General features: G+C 54.0%; 1 protein-coding gene across 6 annotated transcripts; it reads right to left on the bottom strand.

The window, feature by feature from the left end:
* Window positions 1–1,586: 1,586 nt before the first annotated feature.
* Window positions 1,587–27,811, bottom strand: FCRLA (Fc receptor like A). 6 transcript variants are annotated; one of them, XM_066260992.1, is made up of 8 exons: window positions 27,587–27,811; window positions 24,112–24,138; window positions 22,832–23,089; window positions 17,932–18,195; window positions 17,173–17,304; window positions 15,673–15,858; window positions 13,819–13,856; window positions 13,152–13,724 (listed from the first exon to the last, which is right to left on the bottom strand). In XM_066260992.1, exons 1-8 carry the CDS (start codon window positions 27,696–27,698, stop codon window positions 13,638–13,640), a joined length of 1,104 nt encoding a protein of 367 aa, XP_066117089.1. In that variant the 5' UTR covers window positions 27,699–27,811; the 3' UTR covers window positions 13,152–13,637. The 6 variants fall into 6 exon arrangements, with proteins under 6 accessions (XP_066117090.1, XP_066117091.1, XP_066117092.1 ...); XM_066260996.1 differs by lacking the exon at window positions 15,673–15,858; XM_066260993.1 differs by lacking the exons at window positions 13,152–13,724; window positions 13,819–13,856; window positions 15,673–15,858; ... (3 more) ...; window positions 24,112–24,138; window positions 27,587–27,811 and adding exons at window positions 1,587–1,932; window positions 2,722–3,006; window positions 3,345–3,611; ... (1 more) ...; window positions 4,332–4,349; window positions 7,323–7,455.

Here is a 27,811-nt window from a genome sequence, read left to right as displayed (position 1 = left end):
GCACCTCCTCTGTGAAGGATGTGCCCCCCATCACCAGCAAAGCCCTTGGTCTACACCAGCTGATTCTTCCGGCTTCTTCTCACTCAGAACACGAATCTCAGCCTTTTCACCATATTTGACAAGAAATCTGATGACGCCCGACATTCATGAAACAGACGACCTTCCCTGAAAATCTCCAGAACCGCTGACAGGGCTCATCTCCCACCATGCTCAGACTCTGGCTTGAAGAAGACCCCCACCCAATTCCTTATTCTCGCTCTCTTCTACATGGTCCCTGAGCTGGGTCTTTTTCTGCGTGCAGGACATTCCCCCACAGAATTTCTACTTCTTTGCCCCTTTGCCACACAGACATTGAGCAATTAATACTTGTTACCTGAGCAGTTCTTTGAAGCCTATTGCGACGCAATTTCTGGACAAGGTGCACCATTGTCTGACACGAGTCTGTGCATAAGTGTGTGTGTGAGAGGGTGCTGATGACCGTGATGCCAGCTCGCTCTCACGTGTGAGGGTTCTCTCAGATACCACTGTGCACCACTCACGCTTTAACCTCTAGCAAGACTCCATTCCCTGTTATAGTGTGGTGTGTCTGAAAGGGCCACATGCACGTCTTCTGTAAATCACTGCACGGGATCATCGGCACAAAGAAAGAGGATGCGGATGATGTCGCACCTGGGATTTGGAGAATGTGGGCAGAGGTCACCGTGGAACCCATGGGGACTCTGTGACCAGAGGTTCCCGTGGAGCCTGTCGGGCTGGCCCTGACTGCCTTAGAATGTACAGGAGTCCTCTGAGCACAGAAAAAGTATTATTCTGGTCCCAAACAGGTTTACGTATGTATGTTTTTAAAGAAGAATAATTCAGGAACAAAGTCATTGACACAAATAATTGCAGCTCCAGCAATGGCAGCTGGACCACAGATTTCTGAGTTCACAGGACCCACTGGTGAGTCCTGGCTCTTATTGTTTCGGGGGTGGGGTACTCATTCAACTGTTGGATAGGCTGAGACACGAACTTGTGTGTATGTGTATGGTGTGGTCATGTTAATAGATCATAAACTCGGGCAGTAGCAGAGACAACTAAATGCCCACCATGTATTTAACTAACATTTGCTGAGTGAGGCTGAGATGGGGGGAGTGAGTCAAAGAGGCAAAGCCCCCGCCCCCAGTCAGACCCCAAGCTTCCATTAGGCTGGGATGTCCCCACTTCAGCACTGTTGATATTTGGAGCCAGAGAGTCCTTTGTTTGTGGGGCGGTCCTGTGTGTTATAGGATGTTTTGCAACACCCTCCCCCAAAACGGCAAGTCAAATGTCTCCAGACATTTCCAAGTTTCCCCTGGGTGGGCAGGGGATTGCCCCGGTCAAGACTTTGCCCTGAAGCCATCTCATGGCTTCTCTCCGATCACCAGATGCTATCTGGGCAGCAGCAGGCAGCTCCCGGTCTGGAGAGGGTGACGTTGTCACGCTAGGAGAGAACGCAGGAGTATATAGCTCAGCTCCATACCTGCACCAGTCTCTCTAACGGGACTCCAAAGAACCTGGAGAAGTTTGTGCGTGAGTGTGAGACAGAAAGAGGGGAGACAGGGAGGGCTCGGTTTATTGGGGTATCTGAGCAACATGGTGGGCGAACCATTCACACGCGTTTGGCAGGAGCCTTCCTGGTCTCCAGCTTCAAGTGGCCGGACAAGTCCCTCAGCTCCATGATCAGGTGGCCAAGGAGAACTCTCACATCCTGCATTTGTTTGAGGAGAAGGCCCATCTGGTGGTGCAGGTGGGGGTTGGGCGCCTGCACAGGAGAGGGGAGGCCTGGACCCTCCGAGGCAGGGCCAGATGGGGGAGGCAGAGGTCCCTGAGGCTTCACAGCCGGTGTTCCTGGAGCCGCTGATTTTGGAGGAGGGGGGTTCAAGGTGGGCAGTATGGCAGGGCTAGAGGGATCTGGGGGGAGGGGGCAGGAGACACATACAAACTGGTTACGCCTGGCTCTGGCCCCTCCCTTTCCTGGTCAGTCAGCCCTGTCCTCTGACGGTGGCCCTGGGGTCCAGAGCAGCAGAGACTTGAGGACCCTTGTGTCCCTCCTGATGCAAATCTGAACCTCGGCTGGAAAACCTTTCGTGGTGAGGTGTGGTCACTACAGCGCTATGGACACGAGAGTCCCTCCTCTGCTCCCTGCACACAGGGTGGTACCTGCCTGCGTGACATCGGTCAGCTCCTCACTGTGTCTGCCTCCTTTGTAGTTCCTCACCTGGGCAGCCACCAGTGTGTGGAGGCCGCCTCTTCCGGATGACCCTCCCCTGTCCCTTTTATTATTTTTCTAATGAGATGGTTTCAGGTGCCCTCGTTACCCTGGACACCTCCTCTGGGCGAACTGAGGGTCAGGACAAACCTTCCTAATGGGGGTTCCCCCAATGAACATGGTCTGCAGACACCTCATCCTCATCTGGGGGCCACATTCCTACAAGTGCCCAGATTGTGTTGGGAGCATAAGGCTTGTGGCTGCAGCTGCCAAGCTGGCTCCGGCCCTGGTTGGGCAAGGTGTCACCGTGGTCTGAGGGAGCAGTCCCTATCTATGCTCTTGCTGTCCCAGGGACCCAGGCTTCTTGTTCCTGACTCCTCTGTGTCCTTTGTGAACCTGCTCACACTGAACCCCAGCTCAGGGGTCGATCGTCCTGCTCCCTCTCCCACCCCCACCCCACCCCCACTCCATGCACAGACACACCAACTCACCCTGCACTCTGACCTCCAGCTTGGAGCTCTGTTTCCAAACCTGGTTGTCCTCGGTGGCAGCCTCGCACCAGTAGGTCCCAGAGTGGGCCTCTGAAGCCATGGAGACCTGCAGCTCTGGGGACAGGCCCCGGCCACGCATGACCCGGCCATCCTTGTAGAAGGAGAAGAGGAGGCGGGCAGTGGACCTGTGCAGGGGCAGCTTTGTCTGGCAGCTCAGGGTCAACACGCTGCCCGCTCGGGGCTCAACTGAGGGTGTGGCTCTCAGCACAGGGGCTGGAAACAGTTCTGGGGGAGAGACGGGCGAGAACGAGGGCTCAGGCCTCCCGTGGTCACTGTCCCTCAGGAACAAGCCATCTCAGGAAAGTTCCATTTGAACCTCTCAAGTCCTCTCTGTCTTCACGTGGACAGGACTAGAAGAGACCCAGCGATGGGTGGTCTGACAATAGATGCCCACTGGCGGACACTGGATGCATGGCAACAGGGGCTGGAAACACCTGGACTCTGAGGGTCTCTGAGTGACCTGAAAGGCCCTGCAGGCCTGCACTGACCCTGCCCCTCCACCAAAAGATGTCTGTCTCTCTGTCTCCCCACTCTGCTACAATGGCAACGCCTCGAGGGCTCACCTCGAACTGTGACCGCCATGGAGGATGCCATTTCTGGGCTCCCAGGACCAGGGCTCTGGAAGATAGCACTGCAGTGGTAATGCCCACTGTCCGCCTTGCGCACCGTGGCGATGGAGAACTCCCTGTTAGCTCCGGGGGGACCCAGAGCTGAGCCATCTCGATAGAAGGTGACCTGGGTCAGCGGCCAGTCCTGCCAAGCCTGGCAGCGCAGAACCAGTGGGTCCCCTTCGAATATGGGAATGGCTGGGCCTTGGAGGATCAGCCAGTCTGTGACCCAAAGCAAGAGCTGAGTGTCACCCTCAACCTTCTGCAGGAACCCCGCCCCCAGTACAGCCCACAACAGGCCCCTAAACGTTCTCCAAAGGTCCAGGTAACTCTCACCCCAACAACCTCTCTAAAGCCTAGGACTGAGGACACCTTGGCCTGTGGGATGAAGGTGGGAAAGGGGGGATGCCATCTATGGCCATTTTCCTGGGGGTGCTTTTTTGAGGGGAGGGGCCGTGAGCTGAGAGGGGAGGTTTGGGGAGTGAGGGAAGAGCAGCCTGCACTCCCTCAGTCCTTCGCAGAACCTCACCGTAGGACACAATCAGATGGAAGGGTTTGCTGAAAGTGTAGCCCTGGGGCTGAAAGTCAACTTCCCTGGAGCTGGTCGGGCCCTCCTCCACGTGGCAGTCGCTGTCCGGGGTGCTGACGGGTCCTTCGCACTGCAGGGTCGCAGGGCGGGCGGCTGAGGAGGGCGTGGTCCGAGAAGAACCAGAAACAGACTCTGTGACTTGGAGAAAGAGGACAGGAAAACGTCCCCAAGAACGGTTCCTCCTCCTCCCCCTGGGGGGATCCCCATTTTTAGAGTGGGAATAAGAAAACGCCGAGACTTTTTTCCCAACAGACCCACGTGGGTCTCTCAAAGGGTCTTTGATGTGATTCGTTCAGTGAAAGGACTGCGGTTTGGGGAAGAGGCATAAGAGAAAGGCGGGGTGGTAGGCTCACCAGCATGACATCCAGCGGCTGCAGGCACAGGAAACCCGAGGCCAAATCATCGGTGACCCCAGAGCCAGCGGACCCAGGACAGGAAGGAGGAAATGGTCAGTTTTAGCCTTCACCGGTGTCTGTCGTGTGCTGGACAGGTGAGGCTCCACCACACCATCTCTCACTTCACCGTCACGAGATTTCCAAGGTGTGAGCCTTCACCCCAGTTTATAAATCTTTAAGAAACCGGCTTAGAAAACTCGATTAACTTGCCCAAAGTTTAAAAGGGGTTAGGAATGGAACTAGACAGTCAGGTATGTCTGAGTCCAAAATCAGTGGGGTTTTTTGTTTGTTTGTTTGTTTGTTTGTTTGACTTCACTGTCCAGAGATGATCTACCTCAGTCCTCAGACCTTCCTCAGGGACTTTCTCTCATATTTTCATTGTCCCCAAATGCTTGCTCCTCATCCTTGCCTTCCTCCCCCCTCCCTCTCAGCACCTCACTGGGCCTCTTCCTTTGCTCCTTTTCCAGGCCTTCCTCCTCCAGCCACCTCTACCCTGGTGGCCCCTGTCCCTTGCCGTGTCCTTCCATACCCTGACCCTCTACTCCCCGTCCTGGTTACTGTGGAGCAAATCCTTCTTTGCTTCTGGGTTGAGAGTGTGGATTCCTCACCAAATCTCCTCCGCCTACCTCTGAGCTCAGCGGTTGACCTAGGCAAGTTAATTTCATTTCTTTCATCTCCACAATGCTCTGAGTCCTCACCATCCCTTCTAGTCCCCTGGCCAAGTACTTGTCCTTCACTCCATGACTTCCCTGTCCTCTCCCTTCCATCCTTTCCCCTCCCAAAGGCCCCATAGACTCCTTTGAGCTCACCACTTCCTCTAGCCAAGCCCCTCCTTACTTCCTAATTCTGGGCACACTGGCCACAGGTGCTGGCCTCAGATCCCCTCCCAGCACCCGCCCACACCCGGCCACCCCTTCTCAGTTCCTCCATTGTCACTCAGTGGGGTTCAACCTCTTCTCCTTTTTTAACACAAAATCTGGTTGATCTAGCGGCACTTTCACTCAAAAAAAAAAAAAAAAAGCAAAACAACAAAACCCTCTATGTGGTAGGTCTCCTTATTCTCATTTTGTGAATAAGAAAACCAACTCCAGAGATATAAGAAAGTGGCTTTTTCAAAGTGACACAGTCAATAGGAGAGGAGGTGGAAGCCAGGGGTTCCGATTGCACATCTGCATTCAGGCCACACAGGGGTCACCCAGCCCTGCCTCTGTGCATTCAGGAACACAATTCAGTGATGTTACTGTGCAGGGACAATGTGGGTGCTGAGAATTCACAGATAGGATGAGGTGAAAAGAGCAAAATAAAAGGCCTCGTCCCACCTACCAATAATCTCAGTTTAGCTGCCCAGCACGAGTCCCATGGACATGTCATCGCTGCCCGGGGAAGAGAACAATGGGACAGGGGCACCAGGCAGCCATCGAAGCAGTGCAGGGGTTAAGGAAACGCTTCCTGGTGAAAGTGCCACCTAGGCTGAGGGTTTAGGGATGCCGAGAGTGTGTGAACGAGAGGTGAGCGAGGCCACGGGGCCCTCGTTTCGGCAGAGGGAGCAGTGTGAGCAAAAACTGGGGGACAGGTGAGAGTCTGCCATGAGAATGCATAAGTCTGAGCGGCTGGGGTTAACTGGGCGTCACCTGCTGGGCTCAGGGGAGCATTGAAGCTGCCAAGGTTACATAAGAGTAGGGCTGGCTTGGGGGAAGGGAGGCTTCACACCAGGAGAGGACAGAGCGTGGGCTGGCTGGCTGCAGAACTCATTTCAAAGACACAAGTCTGGGACAGGGGGCTCAGCTAGGAAGTCACTGCGCTGGCCCAAGTCAGAATGATGAGGGTTTGTCCCAGAATGGCATTCCTTACATTCCGGGGGCGGGCGGGGTGGGAAGGCCAGCTCCAAGGGGAAAGCAGGAGATATACTCTGTCCAAATGGATCACTGGTTGTCTGCACAGCACGAGCAGAGGGGTGTCTGGTTTGTCCCCACACCCATGGCTGGGAGTCTGGGTGAGAGATGGGATGTAGAGAGGCAGGGAGAGGACAGATGAGTTCAGCTCTGGCCACATGGTTCTGTGACGCCTGGGACAGGGGCAGGCGGGTACGCCTTGTGTGGGGCTGGGTGTTTGCGTGTGAGCCTTGAATGCTGCCATTGGGTTGGAGACGTGATTTAGGACTCAGTGACACATTTGCAGCAACAAACACAATAGCAACAAGTAAGCTCGCTGGGGGTAGTGTGTGAAGAAATAACGGTAGGGAGGCAAGGAAGCAACACAGCAGACAAAGGCTTCAAGGGGAAGAGTGGGGAAGCCACCAAAGGGACCAAGAGAGGTAGATGGAGGACAGAGACATGACACATGGGGGCTGGGGGAGCAGAGAACGTCGGCGGGAATGAGTGACCACCAGCAGCCAAGTCCGCAGGGTAGGAACTAAAAAGTGTGTGAAGGCCCATTGATGGAGCTGTTACCACCTGGGTGGACACGACCTGGTGGCAGGCAGACTGTGAGCACTGAGTGACTGACAGTGAGGACATGGGGTAGCAAGTGCAGGCGGCCCTTTATGTGCACAAAGGAAGAACAGCACTGAGATTGTCAATAAAGAGGGCATCATGGTTGAGAGGAATAGGGGACAGTAAAGACTGGAAACCTTGGCTGGGTAGCTCAATTGGTTAGAGCATCATCCAAAAACACCAAGGTTGCAGGTTTGATCCCCGGTCAGGGCACATATGGGAAGCAACCCATGAATGTATATATAAATGGAACAACAAACCTCTCTCTCTCAAATCAATCAATATCAATCAATCAATCAAAGAGCCATTCAGTCCTGGACACAAACTTTCTTGCATCTACCCCTCACATCCCCCCAAACACTCTTTGGAGACCCAAGTTAGTCCATGTCCCTTCCAGCTGGCTCCTCCCCAGTCGGTCACACGTCTGTCCCCACCAGCGTCCAAACATGTGACTCACCCAGCAGCACCCGGGCTGCCCAGAGCACAGTCGGAGGAAAGTGAACCCCGGCCTTGAGAACACTGCCCAGCTTCATGGTGATGGTGGGATGGTCTCTGCAGCCTCCAACACCCCGATTTTCTTCAACATGAAACCTCTCAAATTAGAAAAGAGGAAGTAAGTCTAACTGTCTCCTCACCTCACATCTGGGGCCCGTTTTCAACTCTGATTGGCTTCCGTCATTCAGAGTTGGCCATGGGGGTGGCAGGTCCCCTGCATCCCAAGGGTCACCTGTCCCTAGCCTGTCACTGTCTGACAACCCATGGCCATGCCCTTCACTGGTGAAACAGCTACAGATAGAGGTTGGACATTGCCTGAAGGCTACACAGAAGTCCACCATGAGGACTGATGAGTGTCCTGCTCCACGCCGTCCATGTTTCTAGTGACGAGATTGCAGCAGGACACAGTGGGGGGAGGGAGAGGACAGTAATGGCACCAATTCAGACACCAGCTGAGTCCCTCCTAGACTCCGACCATCCAAAGGCCACACCTGTCTGCTCACCAGTTCCTGAACACATGTCTCAGCTCCGTCTGCCGTGTGCGAAAGCTGTGGTGTCAGCGGGAATCTGAGTGAGGCGGAGAGAGAGTCTCCTGGGAAGGCAGAGTGGAAAAAGACCTAGTTTTCTGAGGCCCCAGCTGGGAGCCAGGCTCAGACTCAGGCCTGAGGCCCTGACCCGGAGGGGACTGGAGACCGGAGGCGTCGGGTAGCGTGAGAAACCCGAGGAGATCCAGGATGAGGGGCAGCTCAGAGGCCACAGCATCTCCTCCAGCTCCAGGAGGTCACCTGGGAACCTCTGTCCCTGCCTCCTCCGAATGTCTGCCCTTTGTCGGTGGCTCTTCAGTGGCGGTGGTGGGGCTGTGCCTCTCCCTGCAGGGGGCCAGCCTGACCCTTCAGCTGTGCACAACCACAGGTCAGGGCAGATGTGTTAGCTGCCCTGGGAGGGCGGCTCTTTCTGTCTAAAATAAGCATCTACAGTCAAGTTTCCATTATCTGGGCGTGTGTCTGTGCAGGTGGCCTCGGACCCAGGGCTGGTTGAGGAAGGGCGGCGGAGTGCCAGCGAGCCAGTGAGCCCTGCAGCCCCCCTGACATCAGAGCCCCAGAAGAGGAAGACCAGCCTGGCCAACCCAGCGAAATGAGTTGAGATGGACCTCCAGGCCCATCACTCCCACGTGCCATAACTCATTTAGAAACAAACACACTCAAAATGGATCCTGGGCTTAAATATATCAATAAAACATGAAACTATAAAACTTTTAGAACTTAGAGAAGTTTTCCTTTGGAGTCCAGTGCTAGGCAAAGAGATTCTTTTTTTTTTTTTAGTTGATTTTAGAGAGAGAGAGGAAAGAAAAGAAAGAAGGAAACGTCGATCTGTTGTTCCACTTATTCATGCCCTCATTGGTTAATTCTCTTATTTGCCCTGACCGGGGATCAAACCCATAACCTTGGTGTATCAGGACAATACTCTAACCAACTGAGCTACTCAGCCAGTGTTAAGCAAAGCATGATCTATTAAATATGAGGATTAATGGATTAATTTGACTAAAAGTTGTAGAAAGGTATGTTTCAGGTTGTTTGATGAGAAGTCTTAAGTAACCTTTCTTGATATAAATTCCTGTATAATTTATTTTTTTCATGGATTTGAGAGAGAGAGAGAGAAGCATCAACTTGTTCCATTTAGTTGTGTACTCATTGGCTGCTTCTCGTATGGGCCCCGACCGGGGAATAGAATCCACAACCTCTGGCACATCTGATGACGCTTTATCCACTAAGCCACCTGGCCAGAGTATCCTAATTTAAACACTCTGATGAAATCATGCTTTCTTCAAAAATGAAAGAGGAGAAACAAGGAATATTTGAGTCCAGTAGACACAGAAGGAATGCAGTGAACAGAGACAAGTCTTGTGAGAAAAAAATATCTTAGGTGACTTTAAGTCTAAACATAGTTCTTGGTATTAAAAATGCAGAAGTATCAGAAATAAGAAAGGGGCTGTTAATCAGGAACACAGAAGAGAGTACAATGTACAAAATAGAAGGCAAAGAAAAGAGAAGGCTCGACCAGAAAAACCAAAGCTAATTTTCTGAAGAGAGCAATCAAATAGTTGATGAGTCTGATTAGGAGAAACAGGTTAAGAGATAAAAGTGTCCCTCTAGTATCCAACCACTGAACAACAACATGTGGTTTACTCTCCACACAGGGACCTTGGGATGACCACAAATCTGGGCCATGTTGTCACAGAAAATTAAGTTACAGGGAATTGAGTTTATTTCCCTAAAGAAAGGACTGCTGGTGGAAGGTCCCAGGGGAGGCTCGGATCAGAGGAAGTGGGTACACTGCAAGAGGTGGGTCAGGAAAGGTATTTTGTTTGTTTGGTTGTTTGACAGAAACAGAGAGAGTCAGAGAGAGGGACTGATAGGGATAGACAGACAGGAAGGGAGAGAGATGAGAAGCATCAATTCTTCGTTGTGGCTCCTTAGTTGTTCATTGATTGCTCTCTCACATGTGCCTTGACCAGGGAGCTACAGCAGAGCGAGTTACCCCTTGCACAAACCAGCGACCTTGAGCTCAAACTGGTGAGCCTTGCTCAAACAGATAAGCCCATGCTCAAGCTGGCCACCACAGGGTTTCAAACCTGGGTCCTCTGCATCCCAGTCTGATGCTTTATCCACTGCACCACTGCCTGGCAGGAAAGGTTTTGAAAGTAAGAACCAAGCTGGGAAGTCAGACCCTTAAGACCTTTCTCCCACCCTTTGGCGGGGGGGGCGGCACAGGTGTTCCCAGCATGGTTTAATTCTCGGGAGAAACTGAACTGGACAGCAGGCACAGGTGAACGCAGCTGAGTCAAGTGGACAAGAGGTAGGCAACAATGGGTCTGCCCTGCCACCATGCCCCTTCCTCAGGACTCCAGGCACACACACTTCCACCACGCAGGGAAGTCAACCAACACCCTGGATGACATATGACTCAGGGAAACGAGGATTTAATTCCTGCAAAAGGCAGAGATGAAGGGAAGTCTCAGGCAGCAGCTTGCCGGGTGCTGAGAGATGGAACAATCCAAGTTAGTGTCAAAGGGCAGGGAGTCCCAAGAGGGGCTTCTTGCTGCTGAAATTTAAAAAAAGAAAAAAGAAACAGAAAGGGAACAACTGCTTGGTCATTTGACTTCATGGGAGATAGTGATAAGCTGCTGCAGAATGTTTTTGACATTTTTGGGAAAAGCTAAAAATAGGCATATAGAAAACTAAAGAAAAGACAAAAACTGAGGCAGTCATTATCTCTAGGAGGAAAATAGCTTGTTCGGGAAAGGAAATGTAATCAAAAGACACTGTCTCTGTGATGAACAGCAGCTGTCAAACAGTGATAAAGCCAGACCAGAGCACCGCACGAGGGAAGTGGGGTGGGTGTGCGCGAAGTGACAGCCGCTGTCCTCTGTGTCTTCACCATCAGAGGTCAGTGGACAATGTCTCATATTGAAAGGTCAAAATAGCAGCATGTTGTCTTATTTTGAAATACGGAGGTATGCAAACAGAAGACACAGGTACCATTGTTGAGACCCAAGGTTTCTGAGAACAGGCCTGAGGGGAGGGAGGGAAGGCGAGGACCAGCTCTGGTTACGGCCTTGTGTTCTGTTACACAGCTCACATCATGTGTGTGTTACTAGAATGGAAAATAACCTTTTATTTAAAGACAAAAGAAAGCATTGTCTTTACAAATGCATGTCAAGATATCATCACGCAGGTAAATCATACAGGCCACACCACTGTGTAATAATGGCGGAAAATAACCAAAAAAGATGGAAATAAAATAAATCACTTTTCTGAATGCACCTTGAGTTCAGAAGAAAATAAAATTAAAGTTAAAGATTATTTAGAAGCAAACAATCACAGGAGTTTGTATTTTAAAAAAAATCTAATGGATGTGGCCAAAATCACATTAAAAGGAAAAGTTATAGCCTTTAGTGAATTTGTTTAAAACAGAAGTTTAGAAATAAATGAGTAATACAGTAAATCTAAATAAAATAGAAGAAAGAATATATTAGGAAATAAAAACACAAGGCAAAGACTGGATCGTTAAGCGAAAAGCTGTGACAAGACTGATTAGACAGACAAACAAACCTTTGGCCAGTCTGATTAAAATAAACAGATATGGCCCTGGCCGGTTGGCTCAGTGGTAGAGCGTCGGCCTGGCGTGCGGAAGTCCCGGGTTTGATTCCCGGCCAGGGCACACAGGAGAGGCGCCCATCTGCTTCTCCACCCTTCCCCTTCTCCTTCCTCTCTCTCTCTCTCTTCCCCTCCCGCAGCCGAGGCTCCATTGGAGCAAAGATGGCCCGGTTGCTGGGGATGGCTCCTTGGCCTCTGCCCCAGGCGCTAGAATGGCTCTGGTCGTGACAGAGTGACGCTCCAGATGGGCAGAGCATCGCCCCCTGGTGGGTGTGCCGAGTGGATCCCGGTCAGGCGCATGCAGGAGTCTGTCTGACTGCCTCCCCGTTTCCAGCTTCAGAAAAATACAAAAAAAAAACAAAAACCAACAACACAGGAGAGGCTTTTGTGGTGACCGCGGTGGACGCACAGAATTGCGGTCACTCCCCTGCCACGACCCAAGAGCAGCACTCGGGGAACCTTAGGACACACTGTCTCTGTACTTTTCTTTACATGAGATAATATACTTCCTTATTGTTTAAGCCAATATGAATCATGATTTCCTGTTGTTTCTAGCTGAGGTCACCTTAACTGATTAAAGAAAATCCAAGAGCTAGGTTGGGTGTGTGTGTGGGGGGGGGACATAAGAATGGACCCATAAATGATTACCAAGAAATAGAAGAAAATGCCATGCATAGCTGCATACCAATGAAATGAGTAAAAATGTTCAAAATTGACTCCAAAAGAGATAGAAAAGTTCTATCTGACCAGTAAGGACAGTGAAAATATGCCCGTCAAAGATTTATCCTAACAAAGGTATCAAGCCCATATGTTCTTATAGGAGAACCTATCAAATCTAAATTAATTTGAGGGGAAGCTGGGAGCCCTTTGGAACTACAGGAGCCTGATCTGTGGTGGCGCAGTGGATAAAACGTTGACCTGGAATGCCAAGGTCACTGGTTCAAAACCCTGAGCTTGCCTGGTCAAGGCACATACAAGAAGCAACTACAGCAACTTCAAAACAACCAGGAGTTAATGCTTCCTGCTCCTCTTCCCCTCTTTCTCTCTCTCTCTCTCCTCTCTCTAAAATCAATACTTTAAAAAAAAAGAAAGAAAGAAAGAAAGAAAGAAAGAAAGAAAGAAAGAAAGAAAGAAAGAAACTGATTATGGAAATATGAAATATATCCTAGAAAGCCATGGAAAAGAACCTGATTAATCCTGACCATAGGAACGTTGCTCAGGGCAGCTGGGTCAGGGTCCCCAGAAGACGAGGCCTGACCCCCAAGGGAGCTGTCGGTCACATGGTCACATTTCCAACCTGCTGTCCTGGCTTCTCCGAGGTCATGCCCTTCTGGTAACTGGGGAACCACGGCCAGAAGAGTCAGCACTATGCACTGAGGACTCCTCTGAGGCTCAGCTTCCTAAGAACTGCTGTTGCCGAACAAAGTGTTTTATCTGCCAGGGGAGGAAGAGGAAGAAGATATGGAAACAAGAAGGCATATTCACTGGAAGAAGAGTATTCTGTTTTAAGAGGACGACACTCACCCTCCTCTCCAAATCTTTCCTCTCCCCCACCTCCTACCATCTCTACCTCCCCAAGATTACCAAGAGCAGTCTACCCTCCCAACCATACAGCCTTTGAAAGGTAAAGAGAATGTTCTTTCATAGTGTTTTATTTTTTTAAAAAAAGTAATACATGACCGGTACAGAGAAAGAAGGAAAAGGAAAAGCACCCCAAATTCCATCACCCTAAAACAACCACTTGAACATGTGAGCAAGTGTTCCTGTTTCAACATTTCTGAAACAATGTATAGTCATGTAACTTTCCCCATGTAACCTGCAACACAACCATTTCCCAGGTTGCTACAATCTCTTAACAAAAGCAACTTTTATTGGCTGAGTGGACATAGGACAGAAGACATGTCACGGTGAGGAGTACTGAGATTCAGGGGTCAGTGCAGCACCGTCATTTGGGACCACGCTGTCTGTCCGTGGCTTTCAGGGCGGGGACCCTTGGCATTCATGCAGACAACCCTGGAGGAGTCCTCCTTCTTCAGAACTGCAGGACCCTCTCGCCCTCCCAGGGGGACACTCAGGCCAGAAGACACGACGCTGGCCTGTCTAGCTTCTCGTCCCCTCCTCTACGCGTTCTTGTAATCCGAGTGCCCCGTCTCATCCTCTGCCACCTCCGGGTGCTGGAGAAGGGAGTAGGTGATTGTGTTCTCGGCCTAGAGAAAGCAGAGGAGCAATGGGACCCATGGAAAAGCCAGGAGGAGGGGAGAGCGGGAAGGCAGAGCAGCAGGCAAAGGCTGGGTGGCTCACCTCCACTTTGGCAGCCTCTTCAGTGTCAGTGAGGTTGGCTGTGGGCAAACAGAACAGGTCAGCCAGGGCCCAGCCACAGGAAAGGGCCTATGCATGCCATGGCTGCCCACTCGAGGCCAAAGCAGACCAGAGTCCACATGGCTTCACCTAGCACCCACCCTCGGCCCCAGCATAGCAACCCTCTGGCTACGGGAGGCAGGCATGGCTGAGTTTTCCTAGAGGCAAAGCCAGCATCTTCTGAGGCCTGAGATCCCGGGGACAGGTTGGGGCTCAGCGTCAGACTGAGGTCAAGTCTGGATTTTTGCAGCAGCTATGGACTTCAGGGACAGGAGACTCAAGGCCATGTTTGGCCCGCTGAAGTGCATCCTTGTTGAAACTTTGAGGGATCTGGTAATTCCGTGACACAAAAGGCAGGCATGAGAGCGAGGCGGGAGAAGCAATCTAGCAAGCAAGCCAGTCCACAGTAAAACAGCCAGTTCCCTCCTGCGTTTGCCAATGAACTCGCTTTCCCTGTGAAAGCTGCCTCAGGGCCTGCAGGAGCAGGGGAGGGGTGTGCCCAGGGGACAATGCGGGCAGTGTCCCTCCTTGTCCCCCAGACAAAGCGTCCCTGTTTGCTGTGCTCCAAATGCTGAAACAGACGCCATACTGAATGTTCCTTCTAACAGTCCCTCGACATTCCCAGGGACCTAGTCCTGTTTTTCGAGCAGCCTCAGCCCCAGTCCTAGCTGTGACATACATGCAAACATTCATACCAGTGGAGACAGAGCCAAACCCCAGAGTGGCCGCTCCATGGTGATCGAGCTTTGTTCTAGATCTGGCTTGGCCCCGGTGCGGACTCAAGCCCATATCCCCAGTTGGCCTGGCTAAGAGTCTTGGGGTCTCACTTGAAGCACAGCTGGGTAGCACATCTGCTCAAGCCCTCAAATCTGTTGTTCTGCTCTGAGTCACACCCCGGCCATCTGAGGCGGGTCCCCAAGGGTCTCTTGCCCTGCCGGACTTGCTGTCTGGGTTCCTCTATGCTCTGGCTCTGACAACAGTCAGGAGGCCACCTGGAAGCCCTTTCCTGTGGTCCCACCTGGTACTCTCAGAATGTCAGACCTGGAGGGGCTCATTTCCTCAGTAAGGTGACTGAATCCACAGGAGGGAATGACTTCCTAAAGGTCCACTGCCCGATGGAGACAGGACTCGAGCCAGCCCACGGGCAATAATCTTAGAACCAAGCTTCGCCCACAAGTCCACAAATGCCTCCGGAGCCCCAGAAACCTTCTCATGCTCCTCTAAACTGCCCCTGACCACCTGAACCCTGTCACCCCACGGAGACAGGCTCCTCGACAAAGCCAGGTGGTCCCCGCTCTCCTCCCTCCCTCTTAGAATCCTATCCCCCTCAACCCTATTAGCCTCAGTCCTACACCTTCTAACCCCTGTCCTGTGCCAGCTCTGACAATGGCCCCCCAAAAGACCCAACTATCTCCTTCCCTTCTCTGGAAATCCCCCAGCATTCCTCAGCCCAGAAATTCCAACACTGGTGAATTTTTACCTCTCTACCTGGTACAGGTGTTCCTCCCCTCATCTCCAGGGAGGTCCTCTTTAGGCTCAGGAGTTAGTCTCAGAACTGACCAAGCGATTTGAGCCCCTGCCCTCCTCCCTCTCCTGGGCACCCTGCTGAACTCACACAAGCCACTTCTTGCTCAAGTTCACCTGGCAGCCCCCCGGTGGGACACCAGGAGCCCTAGGGGGGGCTACACTCACCTGGTTACTCAGGTAGGGTCTCTCCCATTTCCCTATGATCAGGGGCTCCTGGGAGGGTTAGGAGGGGGCACACAGGAGGTTAGTAGATTATGGGGTTTGCCTGACCTGTGGTGGCACAGTGGATAAAGCGTTGACCTGGAAATGCTGAGGTCGCTGGTTCGAAACCCTGGGCTTGCCTGGTCAAGGCACATATGGGAGTTGATGCTTCCAGCTCCTCCCCACCTTCTCTCTCTGTCTCTTTCTCCTCTCTCTCTCCCTCTCTGTCTCTCTCTCTCCCTTTCTCTCTCCTCTCTAAAAAAAAAAAAAAAAAAAGAATAGATTATGGGGTGAGACTGGACTGGGTTAGGACCCTTTGGCACACAAACGCATTGTCCCCTCCCCACTGTTCACCTCTGCTGCCCAGGGATTTCCCAGACTGCAAAAGAGCCGGTCCAGAGAGACCCGAGTCGCTAGGCTCACCGTGGGGACTCCTGGGATGCCCAGAGAAACTGTCCCGTTGCTTCTCCTCCCACAGACTCGCTCTGCCCTGGAAAAAGCACCACGCTCCCCTCACAGTGTCTCTCTCGTCTCCCTGTATTTCCGCCTCGATCACTGAGGTCCCGCCGTGCTTGCTCCTCCTCGCAAACTTCGAGCCCTTTCTCCCTTCCCTGTCTCAGCTTCTCAGTGCCGTGTGTCGTCATGAAGATTTGCTCCTAGGTTTCTAGGTGCCTCTCCGCCTTCTCCCTCGGCTCTCCCTCAGCTCTTGGCAAGAATGAGCACTAAAGAGGAAGGAGCTGCTCCCCGGAGTTGAGGTTCCCCAGTGGACCAGTTAGTGAACATGGTTCACTGAGCATCCAGGAGGTGGCAAGCACGGTGCTGGCTGCCTGGGTGGCCCAAGGCCAGTGCCCCCGTCCACCTGTCTGCCCGCCTCCTCTCTCCCTTGGCTTCTGCCTCCTTTTGATCCCTCCGAGCCCCATCCTAGCCACACGTGTTGGTCCTGCTCTCCATGGCCCACACCTGGAATGTGCACCAGCCCTCTCCGCCCAGCTAACTGCCACTCTCCCTGGCTGCCTAGTACTGGGCACTGGCCACGGCTGTAAGAGCTTCAGCCTCCTGCCAGCCCTGGGAGGCGGCCTCGGTTAGTGTCCTCTTTTCCAGATGAATAAACTGAGGCACAGAGACGGTGGGGAACTCAGGCAAGGCCACACAGCTCCTGACCTGTGCCTCCCATGAAAGCATCTCTAACACCCCACCCTGTGCGGGTTCCCTGGGCTCTCCTGTCCCCTGTCATGGCCTGTTAACATCTCTGCCATTATTCTTATCCTGATCGTAATGACCCGTTTGCACTTCGTCCCCCTGCCTACAGTCCTGCGAGCACCCTGAGGGTGCAGACTGGGCTTCTCGGGCCGGGTATTGTCCATCGTGTCCAGAATGGGGCTCCATGTGTAAGCAGGTCTGTCCAAGTCTTGTTGAATGAGTGAGCTAACGAATGAGCAAATAACTAAAAGGCGGGGCTAGGTCTGAACGCAAGAGACGCTTCTGCCCAGAGATCAGTGTTCTGGAGACGTCTTAGCACCTTGGCCAAGTCAGAGCCGATCCCAAAAGAAACCAAGAAAAGCCACAAACCTGAACTCCGGTTTCGCTTGAGGCAGACCCAGACCACCAGGACAGCCACACCGGCCACTGCAGCAATGCCGGCGACCACGGCCACAATGACTGTCACCAGGAAGGTGTCACCCAGAAGGCTCGAGCTGGATGCTGGGGAAGACAGACCTCAGGATGGGCTCTATGCTCCCTGCCTCTCCTGCCCCCAGTGCTGGGGCCCCGGGGCCACTCACAGGGACCGTACTCACTTCCTTCCCCAACCTCACCTGCTCAAGGTTTCCATGGCTGGACTTGGGTCTCCCTATCCCCAGGTGTGTCCACTAATCTAAGGTGCACCTCAGATGAAAGGGTTCCCTTTAGACCTCCTGGGTAGCAGGCGGGGACCGGAAGCCCCCCATAGCGGAGGCACCACCACTGCATCCAGAACAGCAGTGAGCTGTCCAGCACAGGCATGCCCTGGAGAGTGATGGGCAGGACACGAGAACCTCAGTTCTCAGGAATGTCCAGAAGCTTAGGGAGCCCCTGCACCCATGAGGGAGGTCCACTCCACTGCCGTCCTAGCCATAGGCTGTCTTCACCTGGAAGCTGAGGCTTCCAAGGTTCCACCCATACTCCTGCCCACTGGCCAATACTTAGCAAGGGCCCCTTATCTGTCCTCTGTGCCCTAGTGGCCAGTTCCGCTGCCGTGACACCTCTCAGATCCCCATGGAGGCCCATGTGACCTTAGTCCTATCTGTCATTCCCTCATCTCCCCTTCGTCCACCTGGACAGGGTGCCCACCTCGGACAGTGATGCTCACAGGCTGTGATGTGTATAGCAAATTGTTCCCGTGACCTGTGCAGTGGTACTTGCCACTGTGACTGGTGTTTGCTTGTGGGATTGAAAAGTTGGAATTCACGTCGTATGTATGAAATAAACGCTTGTTTTTTTTATCCTGATAGAATATGACCCTTCGCAGAGGCTGGTTCCTCCAGCGGTGGCATCTCAGCACGATGGGCTCCCCCTCCTGGAACACCAGGCTCGGGGTCTGGAGCAGCAGCCAGTCTGAAAGACACAAAAGGACACAGGACCCAGAAGGTCTTGACTCACCTCTGAGACCCAGACCATCCTGGCAGGATGGAGAGGGAGGATGGGGCGGGCACATGATGTGCGGGAGGAAGAATGACAGTTTGGAATCAGACATCCTCGTCTCTCTCTGGCTAACCTCATCTGTGAGCTCTGTCATCTGGGACAAGTCATTTAACTTCCGGACCTTGGTTTTCCTCATCTGTGAAGAAGGACCTGAGATATTGCACACCTACAATAGTTCCCCGCACGTGGTGCGGGTGCTCATGGTGTGCTTGTCTTCTCTTTCCTGTCCTGGGGGAAGGTAGCTGCAGCCCTATCCTACCCGACAGGCTTCTACAGGGAGGACCCCCCTGGGGCAGGAGAGGGGTCCAGTCTGACTAGGAGACACATGGCCTTGGGGATAGTTGAAAGTCATGGACTTCCCGGCCTGACCTGTGGCGGCGCAGTGGATAAAGCGTCGACCTGGAAATGCTGAGGTCGCCGGTTCGAAACCCTGGGCTTGCCTGGTCAAGGCACATATGGGAGTTGATGCTTCCTGCTCCTCCCCCCTTCTCTCTCTCTCTCTCCTCTCTCTCTCTCCTTTCTAAAATGAATAAAAAAAAAAAAAAGAAAAGAAAAGAAAGTCATGGACTTCCCACAGATGTCAGCTGATCTGATGCATGTCAGGGACTGTGAAGCTCCCTGCAGGGGTCTTGGTCTGAAGGCGTCAGTGTCATGGGTGGGTCATTAATCTGCTGAGTAATTTCCCCCTGATTTTCATCCTTTCACTGAGGAAGAACAAAATGTTTACTATTTCTGTGGCATGGAGAAAAGAGCTGAAGGTGGGTATGTAACTCCTGAGCGCAGACACGCACTCCTCTTCTCCAAAGTTCTGGGGCGGAGCAGGGTTGAAACTGGAGAGAAAGGTTGGGCAGAGAACAACAGAGAACTCCAAAAGGGGGCGCAGAGAAGGACAACAGCCACACGTGTGTGGGTCAAGCCCTCAGTCCTGCCGTGAATCAGAATGAGGCCACCCGAGTTCAAGCCCACACAAGCTGATAAGCCTGCCATGGTACAGGAGAGAGTGACCGCAAAGAGGAAACTCAGGGCCACCGCCACACGGGGACAATGCAGAGGAAACGGGGGTGGGGGCAGAGCACTGGCTTGTGCTACTTGTGTCACATGAGCTGCTGAATGAACACCCTGCCTCTCCTGCTGGGGAGACACCCATGTTCTACCTTTTCTTGGCTGAACACATTGCATATTTCCCCTCCTGGAGAGCTGAGACCTGGTGGACTCCACCCCAAGGAAGGCGGAGAGGTTCCAGTTCCCCAGTTCCCTGGACTGACTCTTTTGTAAAGGTTCCATTGGGGCAGGTGCGCAGGCTTAGACCTGTCAGCCGCTGCCCACAGCCAGCAGCCAGCAGCCAGCTCTGTGCCTCCCGTTCCCATCTGGGGAACCCCTGCACAAAGATGGACATCATTGGAACAGCTCCTCCTGGACAGCAGGGAGTGTCTGTCCTAGGTTAGTTTGTGCAAGGGGCCACCTGAGGTCTCCTTACGTGGACACTTATGTTTGTGCAGATTGTGGGGCAGAATCCGGCTTCATGCTCATGGCCCTCGTGAGATGTTCTTCTTAGAGAAATGAGAGGGTTTGTCTCTCAGTCTTCTGGGACGGAGATTCCTGTACAGCAGGGGTCTCAAACTCGCGGCCCGCCGAACAATTTTGTGCGGCCCGCAGACTAATCCACGAAGTTCAAAATATTTTGGATAAAATTAAGTAAGCCTAGGGGCCTACTTGTATTTTTCATTTCTCTAGCATCCTAGCTAGATATTAGCTTAGTTAACAGCAGTTGTGATGCGAACTACAGTTTCTGGTCGTTTTGTGACACTGAGTAAACTGCATGTACGATTGTGCTTGTTGTACTGATTTTTTTTGGTTTTCAACTGCAGTGAGAAAAGTGTTGCGTAACAGTTGCCTTTTGTAGACCTAGTGCGGCCCGCCGAATGGCTGTGATCTTGCTCTGCGGCCCACATGCTGAGTTGAGTTTGAGACCCCTGCTGTACAGTATCCTGGAAGGCTTGTAGAGAAGTGACAAACTTGCACTCATCGACCCCCTGTGGCTGGGCTCACTGGAGGAGACACAGGGATCCTGAGGTCGGCCCAGCCATGGGGAGGTTCCCGGGGGTGTGTTCTCCATGCTCAACTCTCCACGCCCCGGGAGAGAGGATATCTTCACAGCTGGTGTTCCCTGAAGCCCAGCTAGAATCCTCAACCACAGGACATTTGTCCTGGGTCTCGGCACAGCCACATCAGCTGGGGCAGGGTCCCTGGTGGACGAGTACCGTTGGCTTCTTGAGACCCTCTCATCTTTTCTCTCTTCAGCCAGAACCGGTGGCCACAGCTCATGTTGATTGTTCTGGGGCAGCTCACAGAATAGAACTTCTCGGAAGCACGAAGCTGCTCGTGATTCAGGACACTCACCTCTTGCCTGCTTGACAGATGGGCTGTCCCCTCTCCCCCGAGGGCCCCTGACTGACTCTCACCCAGCCCTGCTCACTCTATAGCAACTTCTCTCTCCAGTTCTGCTCTTTCTTGGATACAAAAGCCTTCAGTGATGTGGGTGACCATTGGGGCTTCCCAGCAGCCAGGGAGGGGTGATGGTGGTTGAGTCATCCATTTGTCTGGACATTGTGGCTAGTGAACTGGTGGTGCTTGTGGGCAGGGACACGGCTGCCAGTTCCTGGCTGGGGTGTCAGCATCCCCGCCGGGTGCTGGCCCAGCCTTCTCTCTGCTACTGGAGGTGCCTGGGCAGCCCACACTGACTCAACGTGGGGACAGCCTGCTGTCTGACAGCCAGTGGCTGGGTCTGCCCTGCTGGGGCAGAGACTGTGCATAGGGGGCAGCAGGGACCTGGCGGTGGTGGCTGAGGGACAGCCAGCCTGTCAGCACTGGGATGGCCATGCTGTTGCTAAATCAGGCAATGGGACTGGACCCGTGTACGGGTGGCACAGGTGCACCTTCCTGTGTGAGGGCCACACCCACGTCCTGCTGACCACTCTGCTCACAGCCCCTATTTGGGCTGCAGGCCAGGGTGTCAGCTCTCTCATGTGGTTCCTGGGGCAGCGCCCACCACCACCCACTCCTGAGGAAGGCAATGGACTCAAACACCAGGTGTTGGCCACCTCCCCGCGAACTCATGAACCCTGGGGTGCTGTTCTCACTGCCTCCCTCAGCCTGACGAAGGTGGGGGGCCTGGCTTGAGGCTCCTGAGGAAGACTGAGCCACAGCAAGGGCCCAGCTGGAGGCCTGGGAGAGGCAGAGACACAGGAGGTCAAGACTGGGCTGAGGCTGTGGCTCCCCACGGCCCAGTTCTTCCCCTGCCCTGCTGCTGCCTGCACTCCCAGAGACTGATTGCGAAGAAGCTCCTGAGGGACAATGGCCTCTGCCCCCATAGGCATTGGGACAAGTTGGGAGGACCAGGGTCCGGTTTGCTTGCAATAGGTTTTCCAGCTGTGGTCTTAGACAGTGTGAGCCTGGGGCTGGCTGAGGGCTGGGGAGGGGTGATCCGGCCACACAGATTGGGTCAGAGGGTCATGCTAAGAGAGCTCCCACTCTGGATCAGCTGAAAGGCTGATGGCTCATGGGGTGGGCAGATGCCGGGGGCAGGGGGGGTGATCTGCTGCTACTGGGAAACGGGGCACCACCACCACATGAATTGAAGGGCAATGCCCACGTAGAGCCAGCCCTACACCCTGTGCACATGTGACATGTGAGCTGTCCTTGTGCTGGAACACTCAGGGGACCTGAACTTCAGGAGGCCCTGGGGCACCAAGTCCTCCAGGGGGCATCCACCTCATGGGCTGGTGGTTCATTGCCTGGTGTGGCTGTCGGCGGGGACTCAGCTATCTCAGTGGGTCCCTTCACCTCCTCCCCTCCAGGCCTGCTGGGCTGAGGGGGCGAGCACCTGCTTGGCCTACTGTCCACTTTTGAGGTAGATCCGGACATGAGCCAAGGCAAGGGGGCCAGGTGACAGCACCCAGCATGACTGCACTGCACAGGGAACTACATTAGCCAGGAGCAGGGTGAGAGCGTCCACCTGGTCAGCAGACATCTGCAGAGCCTGCCTGGGTCAGGACCCGAAATGCAAAGGTGGTGGAAGCCCAACTTTCACTGCAAGGTACATGGAGGGCAGGGGGCAGGACCTGAACCTGGTGGGGGGTCAGCACTTCCACTGAGCAAGGGGGGGGAAACTGAGACTCAGGCGAGGAACCCGTGGTGTTTCCGCAGCTGGTAAGGGCCAGGCTGGGACTCAGCTGTGCGCCTGCCTCTGCCAGAAGAGTGGGTTCTGTGAAGTGGGACTTCCCTCTGCTTAACCCCCACACACACCCCCAGTGGCTGTTTGTGACTGTGTCACCTCCTTGCTCAATCAGGACAGAGATGTCACATATGGAGGCAAAGCTGGGGTGGTGAGAAGGGAAATGACTGGGCGAAAAATGCTTCAAACAGCTCCCAGCCATGCTCCAGGACACAGCCACGCCCTCCATCCCCCAGCCCCCACCCTAAAACCCTCTGCTGTGTCAGACTTCACGTCCTTGTCTTCCCAGACCCGCCCAGGGCCTCCTTCACTGACCGGCAGTCACATTCAGATACACAGGGTCGCTGAGGTTGGTCTGGTTTGTCTGGCAGCTGTAGTTGCCCTGGTCACTGAGGCTGGCCTTGAAGCTGTAGCTGGGCTGGACCCGGTTCGGGATGATGATCCCATTATGAAACCACTGGGTGGAGCGGTCCCCAGGGCTGTGGGCCCCCAGGCAGTTCAGAGTCACATTGTCTTCCTGGAGCACGTTGAACCAGGGGGGCTCCAGGCTCACCACGGCCTTCGGGAATTGTGCTGGGGGGTGCAGAGAGAGGAGCATAAGGGAATGGAAACCCATGTGGGCCTCAATCGCAGACGGTGCAGCCCCTGTGGTCCTGTAGCAGACACCAGGGGTAGAACCAGCCCAGAACTGTCTGAGACTGAAGGCCAGGCCTGCTACTCCGCAGGGAGCATGACTGTCCCTCGGGAGAGACAGGAGGGCACTCACTCTAGAAAGACAGGTGCAACTGCACCAGGTGCCCTAAGCAGGTCCCCCTCTCCTCCCTCTCTCTCTCTCTCTCTCTCTCTCTCTCTCTCTCTCTCTCTCTCTCTCTGTCACACACACACATATCCCTTGTGGGGACCCATTTTTTGCCCCTATAAACTGAGGCACTTGGACTCAGAAGGAAACCTCTTTCCAGAGCTGGATGAAGAAGGAGGCATCGGCACGACAGCCAGATGCCCGGTTTCTGTTCCGACCACACATCCTTCTTTACCGCTTAGAACAGACTGTCCTCACTCCCAAGCACAGAAGGACAGGGAAAGAGGGAGGAAGGCCAGCGTCCAGTGCAGGGATCCCCAGGTTCAGGCCCCTGGGAGAGCCCACCCTGCCGTCCTGGAAGTGGTGATTTGTGGTTTCAAGAAAGAGGCGCCCCGCACAGTTCACTGCCCTGAGCTGCCGCCTGTGGGTTCTTTCCTGTTCCTGTCCAGGACCCCGAAGCCCTCAGCTACATGCAAAGTAGAGGATTTATCAACACATGGCTGAAACTAAAATTGCCTCGGTTCTTTTTAGGGTAGAATTAATTGCATTTGCAGAGAGGTAGGTGATGGAGAGAGAAGGCAGAGTTATCTGTGACAATATCTGTGCCATGTACCCATGTCCCTAGCATGGGACCAGAGGGCTGACGCACCTGTGCACCTGGCTGCCCAGCCCTGCTGCCTGGGGGGAGGGAGCAGTGACCCTTCCCTGTTCTACCTGGTGATGTCGAGCCCCTGCAGGCAGGACCTGGGAGCAGAGGGAGAGGGCAGCTGGGGAGGCAGAAGGGGCCAGGACTTACCAGGGGTCCCGGCGGTAGTGGCAGGAGCTGTGAAAGAGAAAGCAGAGTCGTTCAGCACCGTAAATAATCACCTCCATTCCCCGGTGGCGCCCCAACCGGCTCCTGTTCAGCTGAGCGTTCCTGAGCAGGCAGATTGGTGACTCTGCAGACTTATGGTCACCACGTTCCCAAGGACAGTAGCTGCCGTTCTGACACTTTTCTCTGGTGCACAGGCCCTGCCTCTCTTGGGGGGGACCTGCGTGCCTCCCCCACTCCCTACTCTCCTGTCCTCTCCAGTCCCATCAGGACACCTCTCACCTTCCCAGCCAAGTCGACAGCCGCCTGCATCTCTGCCCTCTTCCTCCCTTGCTCCCTACTGGACAGTGTCCCCTCGCCATCTCTCTCGGGGGCCAATCCCCTCCTCATCCCTGTGTGCCTGGGGTCCCCTTCTCAGTGGCCCCTTTCCCATCAACGTAAGTATACTCAGGATCTCTCCTAAAGAGAACCTCTCCTGTCATTTCAAACTCATTTCTCTGCTCCCATCGCAGCTGGATTTCTCCAGAATTGTCTACGTAAGCCACCCCCGTGCCTCCTCCTGGTCACTGTTCCACTCTTTGTCCTGCCCATCCACTCAAGTCCTCCAGTCTGTCCATCTCTCTCTCAGTCTCCCTGCTCAGGGTGTCCCCAGGTACCCAGTCTCTCCATCCTGGAAGCTGACATCTCTTCTATTCTTCCCCCCCCAGACCCACCCTCTTCACATCACTGGGTCTTGTTGACTCTGAGGCCGCCACCAACTTAGATGCCCACAAGCACCGCCATGTTAGCCTGAGCCCCTGCCAGCCTCCTGCCACCTCCCAACTTGCCCCCCTAGGTATTTGGTGTCCCCCACAACCCATTTCCCACAGAGAAGCGAGAGTTCTTTTAAACCTATGAAATGAGACAATATCGCCCCCTGCGTATGAACGTGGGGTGGCCTTCCTTTGCTCACAGAACAGCACTCACAGGGCCACACCTGCACTCTAAGCTCCCTCCCTACACACTGAGCTCCAGGGACACCAGCCACGAACTTGGACTTCTTTCTGTGTTTGACCCCACCACTCTGAACCTGCTTCCTCGATGTCTTCCAGGGGCGACGTCTTTATCACTTAAGACAGGGGTCGGGAACCTTTTTGGCTGAGAGAGCCATGAACGCCACATATTTTAAAATGTAATTCCATGAGAGCCATACAACCACCCGTGTACATTATGCATTATCCCAATAAAAACTTGGTGTTGTCCCAGAGGACAGCTGTGATTGGCTCCAGCCACCCGCAACCATGAACATGAGAGGTAGGAAATGAATGGATTGTAATACATGAGAATATTTTATATTTTTAACGTTATTATTTTTTTATTAAAGATTTGTCTGCGAGCCAGATGCAGCCATCAAAAGAGCCACATCTGGCTCACGAGCCATAGGTCCCCAACCCCTGGCTTAAGACCTTGGTTTCCCGGAGGCCTCCTTGGGAAACCCAGGTCGTCTTGATCAGGGAGGCTGCCCTCCCGTCTCCCTACAGCAGCCCTGCCTATGGGGCCACCCTGTTCACGCCTCATAGCCCTTTCCAGTTTACGTCTGCACCTCTGTGTCTGCCTGTTATGTCTACCCCTGGGTAGGATATAAGCCTGGGCAGGGCCGTGGCCACGCTGATGCTGTTGCCTGTGCTCTGGAAATCACACGGTGGGAGATGGACAGCCCAATGCTGTGGTGATGACAGGGAGGGGGAAGAGGGCTCGGACCTGCGAGGGTTTAAGAGGCAGAACTGGAGACAGCTAAGAGGCGCTGCCGCTTGGTGAGGTGTGGGGATGGCGAAGGGGAAGGTAGTCAGCTGGACCTTGAATACGACTGTTTCTGAGCTGGAGAATCAGTTTGGAGGTGTCCCAGCAGCAGGTGGAAATGTGAAATTGTCCTCGGCAGAAGGCATGACCGGTTGGGCAGCTGACAGAGAAGGGACAGCTGAAACCCAGAGCATGCAGGATGGGCAGGGGGTCAGTGCTGAGGTGAGCAGCTAAGGACAGAGGGACAGAGGAGGAGGAGACACAAAGAAGAGAGGAGGAAGCAGAGACAAGCGGCCGGCCATTTCTGCCCTCCACAGACCATCCTGAACACGACACGTGCTCACACTCAACACAGTCATGACAGAGGCCAGTGTGGTGGTCAGGGAGGCTGGCTGTCTTGTTCGCCCCTGAACCCCTAGAACAGAGCCTGCACGTCGCATTTATTTCATGTTTAAACAAGGCCACTTGTGGCCTCTGAGAAGCAGAAAGAGCAGGGACACTGCTGGGCTGCAGGGATACTCACCGAGCCCAGGGGGGCAGGGTTGGGAGGGAGGGTGGAATTGGAGCTTCAGCAAGCAGGCACCACAAAGAGGCAGAGGCACCGGAAGGCCAGTGTGACTCAGCCACGGCCTGACAATGTCACGACCTCCATGCACAGCACAGATTCAGGGAAGAGGAGTCAAAAACAGCTGAGACCGGGCCAGAGATGCTGTAAGAACTGAGTTACTGAGCGATGAAGATCTAAGTGAGGTGGCCCAGATAAGGGTAGACAAGATGGGACAGGTCCTGGGTGACATAGCAAAAGGACAAATGAAAGAAGATGCCACATGTCTCCCCAACAGTCCTGCCCAGCTGACAGGCAGAGCAGCCAGTCACCTCGCCAGGCCTGAGTGTCCCTATGGGAGGGTAGCCACACACAGACCCTGGGCAGCACTATGTGTCTTCCTCTGGGGCCGCCCTGAGGTCGGTGAAGTGGCCGCTCCAGGAACTGGGCTTGGGGACCATCCTGGCAGCAGGGTCCCCTAGGTGGCCTGCGCTGGACTCTTCCTCCCACCGAGCACTTCCTGGCCCAACCGCTGAGGGACCCTGTCTTCCTGCCTGGCTAGGGTGGGACCCTGTGTGTGTGCAGTGCGAGCAGGCGTGACCTCCCTGGTCCCACACAGTGGTTACAGAACCGTCCAAGTGGGGTGTCTCCAGCGCAGCGCCTGGACGCCCAGGCTCTTCTGTGCTTCCCCCCAAGGAAGGGAAGAAGTTTTTGTGACTGAAGTGGTTTCAGGGGTGCAGAGAATGACCACTGGCCCTGGTATGTCCTAGCTTCCTCCCCTGTCTCAGAGCATGTTAGCCTCCCTCCCAGAGATGTGGTCCCTGAGAAACACACATTTGTAAGGAAGGAAAACAGCCGAGCACCCAAGTCCTCCAAGCCCAGGTCACCAGACTTTCCTCAAAGCATGAGACACCTGGGTGCCCAGTGACATTAGGCAAAAGGCATTTTTCAACCCCCAAACTTGGCCACTGGCATCATTGGCCATGGGCAGCAGACTGTCAAGAGTTCAATCTCCATCAGCCTGATTCTTCGAACAAGTTTCCCACACCACCCCAACACCTGCCCAAGCTCAGCCCCGACCAAGGTGGCACAGCGGCCCGTCCTTTCTCCTCTGTCCCTCCTGGGACCCCGACTCACCCAGAAATAGCAGAGCTGTCCACAGTAGCATGTGGCCCCAAGGATGGTAGGGCAGGCACCCAGCCCTGTCACTGGCTGCAGCAGGGAGGGGCAGGACTGAGGGGATCTCCATCACCCCTAGAGCTTCCCACGGGCCCAGGGCACCAGCGCGGCCAGCGCAGGTTCCTCTGCAAGGTTCACAGGCTGTACCCCTGAGGACAGAGGGCTCTGAAGTCCAAAAGCGGA

The sequence above is a fragment of the Saccopteryx bilineata genome, chromosome 2, assembly GCF_036850765.1.
Source record: "Saccopteryx bilineata isolate mSacBil1 chromosome 2, mSacBil1_pri_phased_curated, whole genome shotgun sequence".
NCBI lineage: Eukaryota > Metazoa > Chordata > Mammalia > Chiroptera > Emballonuridae > Saccopteryx > Saccopteryx bilineata.
Note: the sequence above shows the minus strand (reverse complement) of the source record. Positions and strands in the feature narration are given on the sequence as shown.

What these genes read in the sequence shown, in the direction of transcription:
- FCRLA (XM_066260992.1), bottom strand. Translation starts at nt 27,698, where the DNA reads ATGGAGATCCCCTCAGTCCTGCCCCTCCCTGCTGCAGCCAGTGACAGG. An exon ending in GACAGCTCTGCTATTTCTGG is followed by an intron (nt 24,139 to 27,586) that starts GTGAGTCGGGGT and finishes TCTCTTTCACAG; the next exon opens with CTCCTGCCACTACCGCCGGG. An exon ending in TGTGAGCATCACTGTCCGAG is followed by an intron (nt 17,305 to 17,931) that starts GTGGGCACCCTG and finishes TGTCTTCCCCAG; the next exon opens with CATCCAGCTCGAGCCTTCTG.